General features: G+C 40.4%; 1 protein-coding gene across 1 annotated transcript in view; it reads right to left on the bottom strand.

The window, feature by feature from the left end:
* The window catches only part of LOC147165045 (tomoregulin-2-like), a 95,969-nt gene that overhangs the window by 10,502 nt on the left and 69,798 nt on the right, over positions 1-15,669 (bottom strand). The window contains exons 5-6 of the mRNA XM_086091858.1: positions 15,430-15,526; positions 2,881-3,029 (exon numbers count right to left, since the gene is read on the bottom strand). Of these exons, the coding sequence (XP_085947984.1) occupies positions 2,881-3,029; positions 15,430-15,526 (246 nt within the window). The remainder of the gene's footprint in view (positions 1-2,880; positions 3,030-15,429; positions 15,527-15,669) is intronic.

Here is a 15,669-nt window from a genome sequence, read left to right as displayed (position 1 = left end):
CCTGCAATTTGCTGGTGACCAGTCCAGGTTGTACTTTGCTTCACTTGGCAAAAGTCATGTGGGGCGGGGCCGAATGAAGAAGACAAAATGATGGCTGAACGTTGTTTTTACAATCTCCGAGTCCATCGGCAGATTGGGCTCGGTCACGCTGACTATTTGATGAAATCTTCCCGCACAGCAGTTGCCGCTTGACGGGATCCACTCCTTTCTGTGATGCCGACATGTTTTTCAAGTTGGCAGCCGAACCCGCAGGAGGCTCTGGGGTATACTATTCTTGTTTCTCCGCATCTTTTGTAATAGGCTTGTGAGGGAAAAAGATGTATTTTGAAGGGCAACTTTCAATGAGAATTCACGCGTCGTATCCGTCTCACAAATGCGTGTCGCCAACAGATGGTGCTTGTTATTGAGTCGCTGTTCCACTTGAGGAGTTCAAGGAATCTTAACTTCCCGGTAATGATCACAATGGACACTTTGTCGAGGTATAAAAAGCGGGCAGGAATTTAAGAGCATCTCATAAATGGGTGAGCTTCGGTTAGATTTGGCTTCTGATAAGCGGCGCATATTGTGCAATACGTGGACACACCGGGTAATGTCTTAGCTGGAGTTAAAGTCGCTTTGTTGGAAAGAAAAAAAATCGCTAGAGCAATCAGACAAATATATAGACTCTTCTTTTGCCTCTCTTATGTAAGCGCTCCACATCAGCTGCAACGCTGGATAAATATTTAATCAAGTACAATTGGTGGGCAAAGAAAGTTCTATTAAAGACAAAAGGGAGTAACACTTGAAAACCAAGGTTGTTTTACTAGTTATCGAAAACTAACGAAAAAACAAACATTAAAACAACGATTTCAATAACGAAATAAAATAAATACGAAAACGCTTTTTAAAAAACAAAAATGTCCTTCGTTTTAGTCTTTGGTACCGTTATTAATTTAAGTAAATTATTTATTTCGATATTAACCGGTATGAATACGTTTGAAAGTGTGTCACACAGAAGTGATGTCATCTAGCAGCAGCCAATAGAAAAGCATCTTCAGATGACGGTAATTTTGCCTGCTTGACTTTTGGCTCCAATGGCTCGACTCGCCTGCTTTTTCATTGAACTTGTCAGAAATCCCACGTTAGGTAAGAAATGCATTACTTTTATGGTACACTTATTAAAAAACATACTGAAACTAACTAAAACCATACTAAAACTAAGCATCGTTTAAATAACTAAAACTTATAAAAACTAACAGAACAACCCTGATAACTACCTAAATGTAAAAAACTAAACTCAAAACAAAAAAAAAAAACTAAAATGAAAGTAATTAAATATAAGTAAATAGCTCAAGTAAGGGGACACTTTTCATGTGTTGTTTTTATGAAATTATTAACCATAATGTAAAAAAAAATAATAGGGGGAACTCAAAATTTCAAGGTGACAAACTTCAAACTAGATATTTTCAGTTTTGCTGACTTTCCCACATTTCACATCTACAACTTGCTAGCTGTGTTGCGCTAACTAACAAACGTTGTGATTAATGTCAATAATTTATCAACTTAAATGACCGTTTTAGCACCCAAAAATACAATTTGTATTTGTAAGTGTTGAAAATAGCTCAAGATCAAATCTCTCAACTCCCTTTAGACAAATTGTTACGTTAGATACATTGGAGTAGGCGGCTTTTGTTAAAACCTGTTTCAGCCTCAAAGGTAAGCTTACGTGTAGATTAATTTCTGCCCATTACCCTCTTTAATCTTTTTTTTTTTTTTATTCATCACTCATGGCTCTTAAAGCTTTAAGGAAAGTGATGATGAAAGTCTTTTCTTGTCTGGGCCTTTTCACGAGCGCAGACTTTGATGGCCTGTGCAGACATCTGCGTCTGTCTAACCCAGTGCTTCTCAATTATTTTTTGTTATCGCCACTCCATGAAGAAGAAAATAGTCCTCCTCCCCAACTCTCTGACGCAACTATAAATAGTATCATTTGTCTGGTGAAATTGTTGTAAGCACACCTGTGCAGAGGAGCGAATACTTGCTCTCTCCCTGACAATGAGAGCGCCACTGCCACCTACTGTAGTGGATGTGCAATTACACTTTATTCTTGTGTGGCAAAACAAACAAACAAACACGTGCACGAGGGTCACACATGCCCCCACTGGCAGACTGATTTGACTCTAACTAAATACAGTGTAATTAAATATTTTCTGTATCTAATGAAATTAGCGATTGAAGACGATTTTGTGGTGATGTTGTCTTGATGTTGGCGAATGATTGCTCTTGAACGATGCCGCACTTTTGATTTCTTTAAAGTAAAGCTGTCAAAATGAATGGCTTTCAATAATTGAGCGATCGTTTGGAGCCATTTTGCTATTTAAAAGGGTCCAAATCCTCAGATTTTAGCATATCAACAGTTCACTGATTTCTGTAGTCCTTGATGAAAGAAGACTGATTATCTTCTGTGTTGAATCAAAATAAGACATTTTCAAACATCTGTTTTTACTTTGGAAAACAATGACTGAACCGGTAACATAGTACAACATCAATTCCCCTTTTTATGAAGTACGAAATAAACACATTTCACTGGTTACTAAACAGTAATCAGGAAAAAAATGCTTAATGCTAAATTAAAATGAATCCAATTAATCGATTGAATAATTGATAGATTCTAAAAATATTCAATAGGGCCAGTCATTAAGGCGATGTGAAGATTCCGGCCCACAGCGACGATATACTGCTTGTAATTGGGATTTAACGAGAAATGTTTGATGGAATGATTCATTTTCAATTCAAACCCCCGACAAGTAGCAGACCGAAATCCCCCCAAAAATGATGAGCACAGAAGACTGAAATAATTGGTGACATTTTGGAATGTGGCTGCAATATATTGAGTCTGACCTTGGCAGTGTCCCAAGTGCTTGACCTCGATGCGTTCCTGCTTCTGACAGGAGGCCTCCTTCACCTGGCAGGGGTTGTCATAGGAACGGCCATCCGAGGCACACACCGGATTGAAGCTGATGTGGGAACAGTCGATGTTGCACACGCACCTGCAACATAACAGGTCAGTTACGCAACTGCTGCTTGTGACACAACGACGTATGGACAGCATCCACAAGATGCGGACTCAAAATGACTGAAGGGTTAATGGTGGTTAGAAAGAAAAAAAAAATGCGCTGGATGGAAAAGACACATTCAATCTTTTACATGGTGAGGATATCGGGGCCGTGCATTGTCATCCCGTTGAAATTCAAATTCAGTTTGACACAATAGCCAAATAGATGAAACTTTGCACACACAAAATAGACCGGCTGCGCAGAAGGCTGCTCCGATAAAAGAGCGTCACAATAGAAACAAAGAGATAAGAAAACGGCACATTTGGCTGCGTCTTGAAAACAACCCTGAATCAAATAAAAAAGTACTAACTTGGCTGCTGATAACATCGTAGCATTAGCATGCCATTATCCCAAAGAGTGTGTTTACCATCTCCTTACGTCCTTCCACGCCTGACACTATCTTGATGGAGCTCAACGAGTATAATGCACACGCCGCAGTGGGCGGCTGCCTTTCCAGCGGCGGCGCCGTCGCCGTCAATTGTCCACCTGCGGCAACGATCCAACTGCTGATGGTGACGTTCAAAAGGACTAAGTAGCGCTACAGATACTTGCGTACGCTAAAAAGTAAAAATAAATAAATCAAGCCTGTTTTGAAAAAGTCATCGCTACAAAGTACAGATGAGTTATCAGAAAATGACTTTTAAGCACATATATCTAGAAAAAAAAAGTAAATGTTTAACACTCATTAACGCAACATTATCCTGTCACTTTTGATCCAATAATTTAATTTACTTTTCTGACTGCCTAAAAACTTAATATCTCAATATATTTGTTTTATGCAGCTAAAAGGAGCATAGGGTCCAAATAACCCCAAAAGAACACTGACATGTACATGTCAGCCATCTTTCTTGTATATGTTGACAAGCAAAAAAAGTTCCATACTCTGTACAATTCTAACTCATTTGCTCCCAAAAACGTATAAATATGTTCTATTTTAAATATGACCTTACCCCCAAAGACGTATTTATATGTTTTGTACGTTTCTTTTATGCTAGAGCATACGGAAGGCTTTGATGCAGCCTCATAACTGAAGAGAGTATAAGAGATCAAACAGGGGCATGTTGCAAAAAAGCTCTTTTCCCCACTGTTTTAAACAGATTTGTGAATAATGATAAAACTATATTCTAATGTTAATTGCTGCAAAACGGAAATTTGGATACAAATGTACTTTTTCTTCCTGATGAAAGAAAATACTCTAATCTTTCTTTTGGTAGGTTCCATGTTTTTATAGCAATAGAACACAATATTCTGTGGGTCTTGCAAAATCAGTCCAAATCCAGTAAAACAGCCGGGAGCGGAGGGGGTTGCTTCAGTGAAAAGGACTGCGAGTGAACGAGTTAACTATTCCCCATGAAGTTATTTAATTTTTTTTTAATTGATTAATTTGACTCGTAACAAAAAAGGAGCGTTTATTAAATAAAAAAAAGACATGTTTGTAATAATGACCTTTTTTTCTGTTAAAGAACATCCTACAATGTTTTAATTATCAGGCTTTAACATTCTATGTTGTACTAAAATTCCCATGAGACAGACTAATTCAATTTGTCATTTATTCATTTAGTCCTTATAGGCAATTGCATATTAACGTGCACTTTATGCAGCTAAATGTTTGCTTTCCTACACATTTGAATAAAGAACTCAAACGGCTTCTTCTCAGCCTCGGGCACTTGCCGCATCCGTGCTCGTCTTCTCTGCATACAATTTTGCTTCCTCACCAAATGGGAGACAATTGCTTCAAGGTTTTCACCCGGTGACAACATTGATAATGTAGAATTTTTTGCAGGTCTTAATCCTCTCATGTAATAATAACAATAATAATAATAATAATAATGGTCCTGGCTCAATTTGACCTGAGGTTCTTCTCATTATTTAAAAAAATGTCAGAGCTGAAAATAATCCTAAAAAACATTCTTCACATCATCATCGTTTACGAAACATTTCAAATAATGCTTAATGCATACATCAAATATATTCAAGTAAGAGTACTGCTACTTTAGAATCATACATGTCAAAGTAAAAATGCGTTGATTTGATTTGATCTGTACTTGAGTCACTTCTTATTCATTTTTCAAATCAACGCTTGCACGTCAACTACACAAGAATATAAAATGGGAAAGTGCATCATAGATTTCATTTGTATATATATAAAAAATAATAATTTAAGTGTAATTCTGCCTCAAGAAATAGTCTACAATTAACTTTTGTTGTTGTTTCCACTCATGAAACAGCACAATAGGCTGGACGAGGCATGTTACATAACTGTTCTTTTCTCTGATGTTTTGACCCACTTGCATGGAAATTAAGCACTTGGTGTGCAGTCATGTGACTGCTTGGCTTCATTTGGTTGGTCAAACGGAGCCAAACGTCAGTAGCAGTTCCATTGGTAGCAGAATGTAGTTCAATGTAATTGAGTAAAAGTATTGTTTCTATGTAAAAAAAAAAAAAAAGTGCAGTGATCTCAAACAAATACTTGAGTAAAAAGTAACTGTAGCACGTTATGACCCAGCTTTGAAAAAAAACCCAAGTTAATGCCACTCATTTAAGTTTCACACTGAAAAATCGACTGTTTTGTTATTATTATTATTATTATTATTATTTATTTTTTACTTGCGTTCATGTGGAGTAGCACAGTGAGCTAGTGAATAGCTCATCTGTCTCACAGTTCAGAGGTTCCGGCTTTGAATCTCAGCTCCACTGTGGAATTTGCATATTTTTCCTGCATTCCAAAAACATGCGTCTCAGCTTCATTGAGGACTAAATTGTCCAAAAGTGTAAATGCTGCATTTGAACTCCAGTCCAGGGGTGTACCCGGCAAGTTTGGCAAAAAGCCACCTGGAATTTGCTCCAGCTCACCTCTGACCTCAATCAGGACAAAAGTGACAAGAAAATTTGTCAATTTGACAAGCTACCAGGAAGCTTATCAACAACACCTCCATGATGAAGTGTGTACAACAAACACACATTGACCGTGTACACGAGTGCATGCGGTGTGGTCCGCCGTTGTGTGTCAGCTTTTATTAGGACTAACTTTGCAGATAACCTCCCCCAGGCAGATGCCAGACACTGTAATTATAAATCTGTCATTATTCTCACAGCCTTTTCATTTTCTCCCGGCTCTCGCTAAAGCGCCAACATTCGGCTGTCTTACAAGCGCAACACACACACACACACACACGCGGACACACACACAGACAAATATCCCCAGGCAGGCACCTTCACAATCGGCCTTGATGATACAGCTCATGTTGATGTTGATTGAAATGCCGTGCGGCAAAGGATGGCAGGATCGCCTTGCGATGATGGATCAGTGCAAGTCAAGAAAACCAGAATTGTTGCGGTTTTCTTACGCGCCACACAGATAATAAGCAAATACCCCCACCCCACCCCCAAAGACCACCTCTGCAGAAAACACCACTGTTTCCAGTTAGCTTACGTGCACAGGCGTACAGCCTCAACGTCATTTTAAAAATATACCCCAAAAAATTAATAATATGTCTCTTTTAAACATCTTCAACAAAGTGATGATGGATGAACAGATGATTCCGGTCAAAGCATCATGTGCGGTTATAAAAAAAAGAAAAGAAAACAAGTCCAAATCCTTAAACTGAGTATCAAAATCTAATGATGTTGTACTAGCGTGGAAGCAGAAGTAGTCAAATCTGAAGCACGGGAGATAAAGTGGTTGCCATGGTGTCAAGAATATATAATGAATTGAGGTTGACTGTAATTCCGTCTCAAATTAGCCCCAAGACAGGATTTGGGATTCCGGTGCGTTTATCGTCCAAATCTCCAAGAGCGAGCGAGTGCGAAACACGACGCCTCCGAGCTCTCGCTCAGAGTGCCCGCCCGTCCGTCCGTGCGTCCGTGCGTCCGTCCGTCCGTGCGTCCGTGCGTCCGTCCGTCCGTCTTCTTTCCGAGAGGCGGCGGTTGGTCAGCGGCTGATGTCTGGCCTACATACATTTTTAATGCCCACTCTCACTTTCCCTACAACAGGCACTATAGCACCAGACTGCATTGCGTCAACACATCCTAATGCTTCTTGCACACACAAACACGCACGCTCACAGTAGAAATGTGTGCAACACACACCTCGGTCTTGTGGGGTGAGGCTGTTTTTTTTTTTTTTTTTGTTCGGTTCGCACACACACACACACACACACACACACTTACACACACCAGGGAGAAACAAAACACTACATGGAAGTTAATGGTGTGTGTGAACGTGTGTGAACGTGTGTACACGGCGGTCCAGGTGCGTGTTTGTGTGTGTGTGAGACATGTCTCTGAGGAGATGGTCTTAGCAGGATGTGTTGTATTGATTAGTTGCCTACGATTATTTCACTCCCATCAAAGCAAGCTCCCCCCCCCCCCCCCCCCCTGCCCCCCCAGACTGTCTGCTGGCTTCAGATCGTAAAAGGCACTTTATTCGCGGACTGGGCCGCCCAAAAGCATTTTTCCCCCCCCCTCCAGCTGGATGGAGAAACATGACATATATCGGTATTTGTCTCCAAAGTGGAACGTTTCCAAGTTGAAAAGCAGACGTTTGAATTGCTTGTGTACAAATAGACGGTCTCTGGAGTTACGCTGGCCACCCTTCAAGTGTGAAATGAAAGAACCAAGTCACAATTCACATACATTGTTGTATTGAGTTACGAGTGACCCGACTTACGAGTTTGAGATAGCAGCCTGATTTGTTCGCTTTGACTTGCGAGTGTGCATTTGTGATACGAGCGCTGTTTGGAGGCAGCAACTCAATTCTCTTCACAATGAATGGCACTTTGGCAGACAGTGAACAGTTCAGTAAAAAATAAATACAAAATAAATACAAAAACTCAAGGGTTAGTTTGAGTAACATAAAACTAAAATAATTACACGAGCACAATAGGGGTCAGGGTTATTGTCAAAGCATGAACACCATTTTCAACACTTCAGATTGGTATATAAAAAAAACAACTACATAACACACATTTACCATTTAAGGACTGACCAATAGTAGCAATTTATAAAAAATATTAATATATGTGAAATTCACCAAATTTGGAGATAGGATGGATGGATGGAAGTTTCATCCCAGCACGAGCAATACTATGTGATCTTTCAAGGGTGAGTTTGTCATTAGAGACAGACCAATGTTTTTTTCAGGGTCGATACCAATTACAAGTTGTCAAGGAGGCCGATAACCGATATTTTGGAGCTGATAGTCACGTTCACTAAAAGGGAAAATATTGCAGTAAAAAAGAAAACATTTATTGTTGTGGAAATGTCTTTATGCATGTTTACTGAACAACTTTTCAGATTTGCAAAATATATATATTTTTTAATCTTCAACAATAGCCATATTGTTTTAGAATTTTAACAAAAAGTTCAGGGAGCTTCCAGGGTCGTCAGCATGTCTTAAAACGTTAAATGAAAACTTCGAACATGTAAATAGCGCCCTGTTGGTTTCTATAGTAAATCAAGTTTTCCAAAATTTCAAATATCTGAAATTTTCACTTATCTTGGTTTACATTTTAAGCAAAAAGAGAAGATGCAGAGAGTTCCCAGGGTCAGAAGCATCGCTTATAAAATGCACTGAAAATGTAAATAAATAGTTCCCTGATCTTAATACTTTTATGTTGATCTATTATCAACTATCAGATTAGAATTTTCTACGTTGTTTGTCCTCATTAAAATTATGGGTTGACCCTGAACCCTATCCCAGCCGACTCTCGGCGAGAGAAGTGGGGTACCCCCCCCCCCCCCCGGAGTGGTTGCCAGTCAATCACAGTCCTTATTTTTTTCTCTAATTCAAAAGACAGAAAAAGCCGTTGAAAACTATTCAGGTCAGTCAAGTGCTGAAGGCTCCCTGCTGCTGGTGCAGCATTGAATCACCTTTGTGCTTTTCTCTTCAAATTCTTTTGGCAATGACAGCACAAAAAGGGCGCCTTTGACAACCTCTTGCAGCTATTTTCGGAACGTCTGAACTAGCCCACGCTCCCAAAGCAAGAATCCCCAAGCTTCACCGTACATCCACCAAACGCTCCATCTCGAAAAGCAGACCTCTTTATGTGTAATTACAGTTTAACGCCACAAATGGACCTGAATGGCTTTTCACTATTGATCCTTGAGGTAAATTGTTCATTTTTGCTTACGGCCTGTGCCCGGAGTGGCGTGCTCGTCTGACAGGGACTGCATGCATAGAAGGATAGTGCCGAAAGCTCATCGCAACCAACATCTAGATCAGACTTGCCCGATCCTGGTCCTGCAGGTTTGAGATGTTTCCGTCCTCCAACACTCCTGATTCGTATCAGCAACCCTCATAATGATCTTGAAACCCTGCAGGACTCCGGCCCTCGAGGACCAGGACTGGGGAAGCCTGAACTAGATGGTCAAACTCAAAGGGGTGGTGGTCCGGTTGTTCTCAACGTGGATACAATTAACCCTACAAAAAAAAGCTATTTTTACAATGCCTTTGTATTGACTTAATATCGTCACATTACAGTCTACTGCAGTGGTGGGCAAACTTGGTCCTCGGGGGCTGGAGTCCTGCAGGTTTTGGATGTTTTCTTTCTCCAACACAGCTGGGATATGCTCAGTTCATCAGCAAGCTCCGCAGGAGCCTGATAACGAGCCTGTTGATTGGAATCAGCTTGTGTTGGAAGAGGAAAACCTCCAAAACCTGCAGGACTCTGTGCCCTGAGGACCGAGTTTGCCCATCCCTGGTCTACTGTGTTCAAATGATCATGTGTACAGGACTTAAGTTGATTAAATATTTGAGTTGGAGTATCTTGGATCTTTTTGGATCACCGATGGGAATCTCTGACAGGTTTAATGATAACTTTTCAGGACAGTTACTTTTGGATGAAGTTGTTGTACATTATGAAGCAAGTTACAGTTTTCAGGCTTAATGGGGGGAAAAAGTTTTTTCCTGTTAGTGAAAAGAACAGAGAAATCTGATCCCACGCGAAGGAACAAAACCACTGTAGAATTCAAGGAACTCATCGTACTGCAAAATGTTGCGCTAATTTGTCTGTGACTCAGACGGCAAACAGACAGGTTCATTCAGATCAAACCGCATTAAGGAACGTTTCTCTCAGGCAAATGTATCATATTAAGAGAGCAGCTGTTAAAAAGCCACTAATGGGCAGCAAGCAGCTATTTGAAGCTGTTAGTGCCTCTGGAGTCTCAAGAACGTCTCCAGTGCCGGAATAATGAGCAGGCAGGCCACTTTAGGGTGCCTGAGGGTGTCAAAGTGACCTCTGCAAAAGATGCGGAGTTACTAACTTACCATCTCCTGCCTTCGGATACAACGACGGACCTTACTCTGCACAGTAAAATAATGATCACGCAACAACGCACCATCCTACGCTGCCTACATCATTGAAGTTTTAGCTTCAAACTCACTCATCCCCTGACCTCAACCATACTGAGGATCTTTAAAAGTTCTACAGATGAGAGTTGTCGAGTTTATGAAAGAGGAACTTTAACATGTAACTTGTTTAACTTCTGAGTTTTACAGTATGAAATGAGAGAAATACTGCAAGAAAACAAACAACGTTTTCAGTTCTATACATGTATTATTTTTTCAAACAGTTGTGCGTAATAATTTTTAACATAACCGTGAAATGAGGCCGGTATCAGATAGATATCCATACCTGGAATTGTCAGAGGTGGAAAATCCAGGTCCAGAAAGGAAAAACCCTGCCACAGTTTGGCTTTAATACAGGTGCTCCTAGTCAAGCTTTTTCCGGTTGAGTAGACACAAACAGAACTGTTGCAGGGTTTTTATTTTCTGTACCTGGATTTGCCACCTCTGCTCTCGGTCCTCAAGGGCCAGAGTCCTGCAGGTTTTGGAGGTTTCCCTCTTCCAGCAAGGCTTATGCATAGCTTGCTAATGAGCTGATCATATATCAGCTGTGTTGGAGAAGGGAAACATCCAAAACCTCGAGGACCGAGTTTGCCACCCCTGTTCTAGAAATAAATACTATAGACTTGCTTTGAGGCTGCTAACTAGCACGGCTAACAGAGATGATGTTTTTATACCCAAACATTTCAAAATCATACACATTAGAACTGTAATTGCAACAGCATGACACTGTGAAACCGCAATACCGTCAGAATATAATACCGGCCCATATCTACCCTGGACTGGTCACAAGTCAAACACAAGGCACAAGTAGACAAACCAGTCACACAAACATTCACACCGGCTTTAATTTTGACGTTCTAATAATAATTTAATCAAATTCCTTTCTTCCTTAATTTCTTTGATTGAGCTCAATACGTTTGAGATTTGAATTCACTGGAGGCCTGTCAATGTTGCATTCGTCAGTGTCTTTGTCTTGTCAGAATCAAAATGGGCCTGATTTTGGGTTCATTTCACAACTGTCTCGCAGGGATGAAAAACTAACGGAGCTAAATATAGCTCCGATAGAACTAGGGCAAAAGAAGTTGTCAGAAAAGTGGCCCCAGGCTATCCATCCATCCATTTCGGCTGCTTATCTGGCATCGGGTCGCAGTGCCAGTCGTCTTTTGCTGAGGGAAGGCAATCCAATCATCCCAAATGTCTACAGGTGCAGGCGGGAAAAATGGGTCACCTGCAGGCTGTTTCTGTCCTATACTGCTCACTGCAGTCATTACAAACCATCAAGCGTACAATAGATTGATCCCTGGTATGCCTTCTGAAGATGATTTGACACAAGTCTCACTTATTTATTTTTTGGGAGCACCACTGCCAAACTGAGATAATGCGGATAGATGCGATCGACTGTCTGCCACCGTACAGTTTGAAACCTGGACTGGGCTTGCATTCCCATCGCAGGGTAAAAAGGCGTGTATGTAAAGAGGGACATTATGCCTCCAAGGTCTAAAACCTGGTACACACTTTCGGATAGTTGGACTGATTTTGAACCCTCTTCCGATTAAAGTCAGCAAATGTTCCTTGGAAGTCTTTTCAAAAGACAAGCGGATCTCAGGAGACAGAGCAGACTCAGATGGACTCGGACTCAAACCGGGTAACTGATGACTACGTTTCGGGTCCTGGCCAAGTACACAGAACATCAAGTTGATATTTTGTGTCAATTACTGTCGATTTGCGTGATTGCACATCAATTACCCAACATTCCTATCATCAACTTGTCCAAAAGTTAATCGTGCTTCTAATGTCTCTGAGCATTGATTACAAGAACACTGACAAAACTCAGCTGATTTCTCCAGACAGTTTGATTCCGCAGGTACTTTGTTACGCGTGCGTGTCTCAAAAGCTTTTACAACTGTTCATTGTTTTTAATCGATTCAATAAAATCAAGAATGACGCATAAATCCATTGGTGCGGGCTCACCCGCTTTGTCGTTACAATGATTTCGCTCCACTTGATTGATTAACTAGCAGCTGGTATGATTGGAATCAACTGCTGTCTGATTGGAAGAACCTGTCATTTTAATCAAGATGATTTTGTTTTAATGCACACAAGCTCGCCGGATGACTGCCTACTGATGAGAATGACGGGTTCTCGGCTTGGAATTATCTCTGAATATTAAGCACAAATATTCTCAGCACAAAACATCGGGGTGATGGTTTTGGGAGACTTTGGGGAAAATGAAGGATACTTGTGGTTTCTGCATTACAATAAGGTTTTTTACTAAAATACATCCTTTTGATTGTGTCAATTGTGTATTTTATTGTCGTTGTTCTGGATCATGGTCTCGTGTCCGGCGCTACCTTCTCGGTGTACTATTTCAAAAACAACATCACACAATTAGTTTTTGTTGCAAAAAACAAAGTTACTGGCTATTTTGTCAGTTGTTTTTGGTGATTTTTCTTTAACACATACAGCCTTGGTCTTGTCACGGTGTCAATCTCCAAAATTCTTAGTCTTGTTTTGCTTTCAATGCTGTTTAGTCTCCATAACGGTTGGTGTAGTCTTAACTACAACACTAGTGTATTTTAATGAGGTGCATGATTGTCTTTGCTCTTGTGTTAAACACCAACCAAGTGCACCATATGGTGTTGTTTGTTTTGACACTGGACCCTTGTGAATTCTCAATAAACGGTGCATTTGGAATAGTGGGATGCGCTGACAAGAGTTCAACACGCAACAAGACTCACGATGCATTTGATCCCGAGCATTCCGGTTATTCACGGACTCACGGTGTATTATATTTCGCTTGCATCAAGCTATTGGATGAGTCATGCTCTCAGGGAAAAAGGCACATTTCCCACCTTCCTCGAATGCAGCATCAGTAGCCTGGTTTATTTCAGTCTTTGTCAGTTTGTTGTTGCTGTCCTGCGTCACATTAATCCCGTCATGTTATGTTTCCTTTTGTCGTGAGTTTATTCCTTGTGTTTCTTTGGTACTGAATCTTGTTTTTTGGACTTATAGTCTCGTGTTTTGATTCTTCCCAGTGTCGTGTTTGCCTTTTCATCTTACCCTTCATGTGGGTCCTCCACCTCTTGCTTCACTCCACTCCACAAATCTGCCATTTATGACCGATTGGCTGACACGTTTCAGTTAAAAACATTAACTACTGCGTTGGTACGGGCCGACATTTTTAGTGGTTCTCCAAGTCCGCCAAGAAATTTTGAAGGGTGTCACTTGCCCTAAACGCTTGACTTAAATAGCACGCACAATTAAAACATTATTTGTGAGAAGAGCAATGTAGGCACCAGAATAGGTCATGTGCTTAAGAAATCAATTGCTCTTTTCGTAAATTTCCTTCCTTATGTGTTGAGTCTTTCACATTTAAACGGTTCAAAATGCTAAATGTAATTGCTATGCGTGTACCCTTCTTTAGATGCAAATACGGAGTTGTCATACTGTCTAGTTCTGGCAAGTATTCAAGCTGAACATCCAGCTAGTCGAGTGTTGCAAACGCATGTTTTGCATACAGAGCCCTCAGGCTGTTGTTGCTATCGTTTCTCTGCTAATGCATGCGGATTAGTTGATAAATGGCAGCCATTTGGTACTCAAAGAAAAACAACGACGTCAGAATGTATGGATGCATCCTGGTTGAACTACTTTTCTTTGTGTGAGCCAAATTCATTTTGGCCTGACATTGGCAAGTCCTGTAAGGACGGTAATTGGATTTCCAGAATGAGCGAAACGCTGCTTTCTCTCTGCGCTCCGCAATAGTAATTGAGGTTAAATGAAATGGTCAGCCGTGCACCAAACCTCAGCGGATGTTCTGTGGCAAGAGTGTGCTGAAAAATGAACATTTCTCATCTAAGATCGTACTCGCCTAAGACCTTCAAATTACAATACCAAGTGGGAATATTGGCGGATGATGGACGAAGAGCTATAAAAAATGGAGGTCTTTCCTTGTTGTTAATCAATTCTTTATGAGAAGTAAGTATCACAATTAAAGTGAACAAAATGTATTATCACAGCAGTGCTAAAAGAATGATCACTTCGTAAAAACAAGAACAATCTCTTCTCTCATTGGTCAATACTGTAGACGGGAAGATGTTTTTCTCGTGAGTGATGTGAATAAATGCGAAAAAACAAAACTGCCATTTGTTGGTACCTGTAATAATTAAATGGATCATCATGTAAATGTTTTCAAGATCATTAAAACCTATTTTAATATCTCACAAAGACAACTCTAAAATGCAGTATCAAAACAATTTGACTTAGTGGCGTAACGCTCCAATGGATGGCATTTTTGCATCTTTCTTATGGTTGAGTCATGAACGCTAACCTTCGCTGAGGTCAGCATGGCCTGTGGTTCTTTCAACGTGATTCTGGGTTCTTTTGTGACCTCCTGGATGAGTTGTCCGTGCGCTCTTAAAGTGATTTCGATTCACCGCTGTTCTACAGTTTTGTCCTAAGGATAATTTGCTGGACCTTGGAAATGGCTTTGTGACCTTTTTCAGAAAAAAACAAATGTTTATACTATACCATACTATATTTCTTGAATTTCCTTGGATGGTGGCCTGATGAATTTCTTTTTGAGATCTTGTAGCCTGCTTCACGTCTTCTGACTTTGAGCTCAGCATTTCAAAACGGTGGTAAGTTATCACCGTTAACTTAAGATTTTAACAATGGGGACAATCACTTTTTTACCACAACTTAATTAATAAAACATAATTTTGCAACACCATTTTGTATTTCCTTGGGTTGTCTTTGTCAGCTATCAAAATGGTTTTGCTAATGTGAAGCATGTAAGTGTGAATCAGGAAGGGGGCAAATATTTGTTCACGTCACTGCACCTTCATTCTGTGAGCTGCCGATATTATTGCTGATAGCTAACGGCATCAGCAACTATAAAGTGGAGCCATTTGCTCTCACAGAGGCTAAAAACGGTGTTAACGATAATTACAGTATCGATTTATTTCATCTCTTTGCAAGGCAACTTACCAAACGTCCTCTGCGTCCACGTCACACTCTGCCCCAAACTGGCAAATGTCACAGGTGGATGTTTCCTTCTGACCCGCTTCCGCTGAACCCTCTCCTCCTGAAAACAAGAAATGTCAAGAAAACTCAATTTCCCTTGCAGAAACGTTCATATAGTGGTTCATTCCACACGGTAGCTGTGCTTATTAGACAAAAGAGAAATGGTTATGATAGCAGAAGTGAAAACGGAACGTATCACCATCA

This window comes from Leptonotus elevatus, chromosome 12, assembly GCF_054856555.1.
Source record: "Leptonotus elevatus isolate MCC_2025b chromosome 12, RoL_Lele_1.0, whole genome shotgun sequence".
NCBI classification, from domain to species: Eukaryota; Metazoa; Chordata; class Actinopteri; order Syngnathiformes; family Syngnathidae; genus Leptonotus; species Leptonotus elevatus.
Note: the sequence above shows the minus strand (reverse complement) of the source record. Positions and strands in the feature narration are given on the sequence as shown.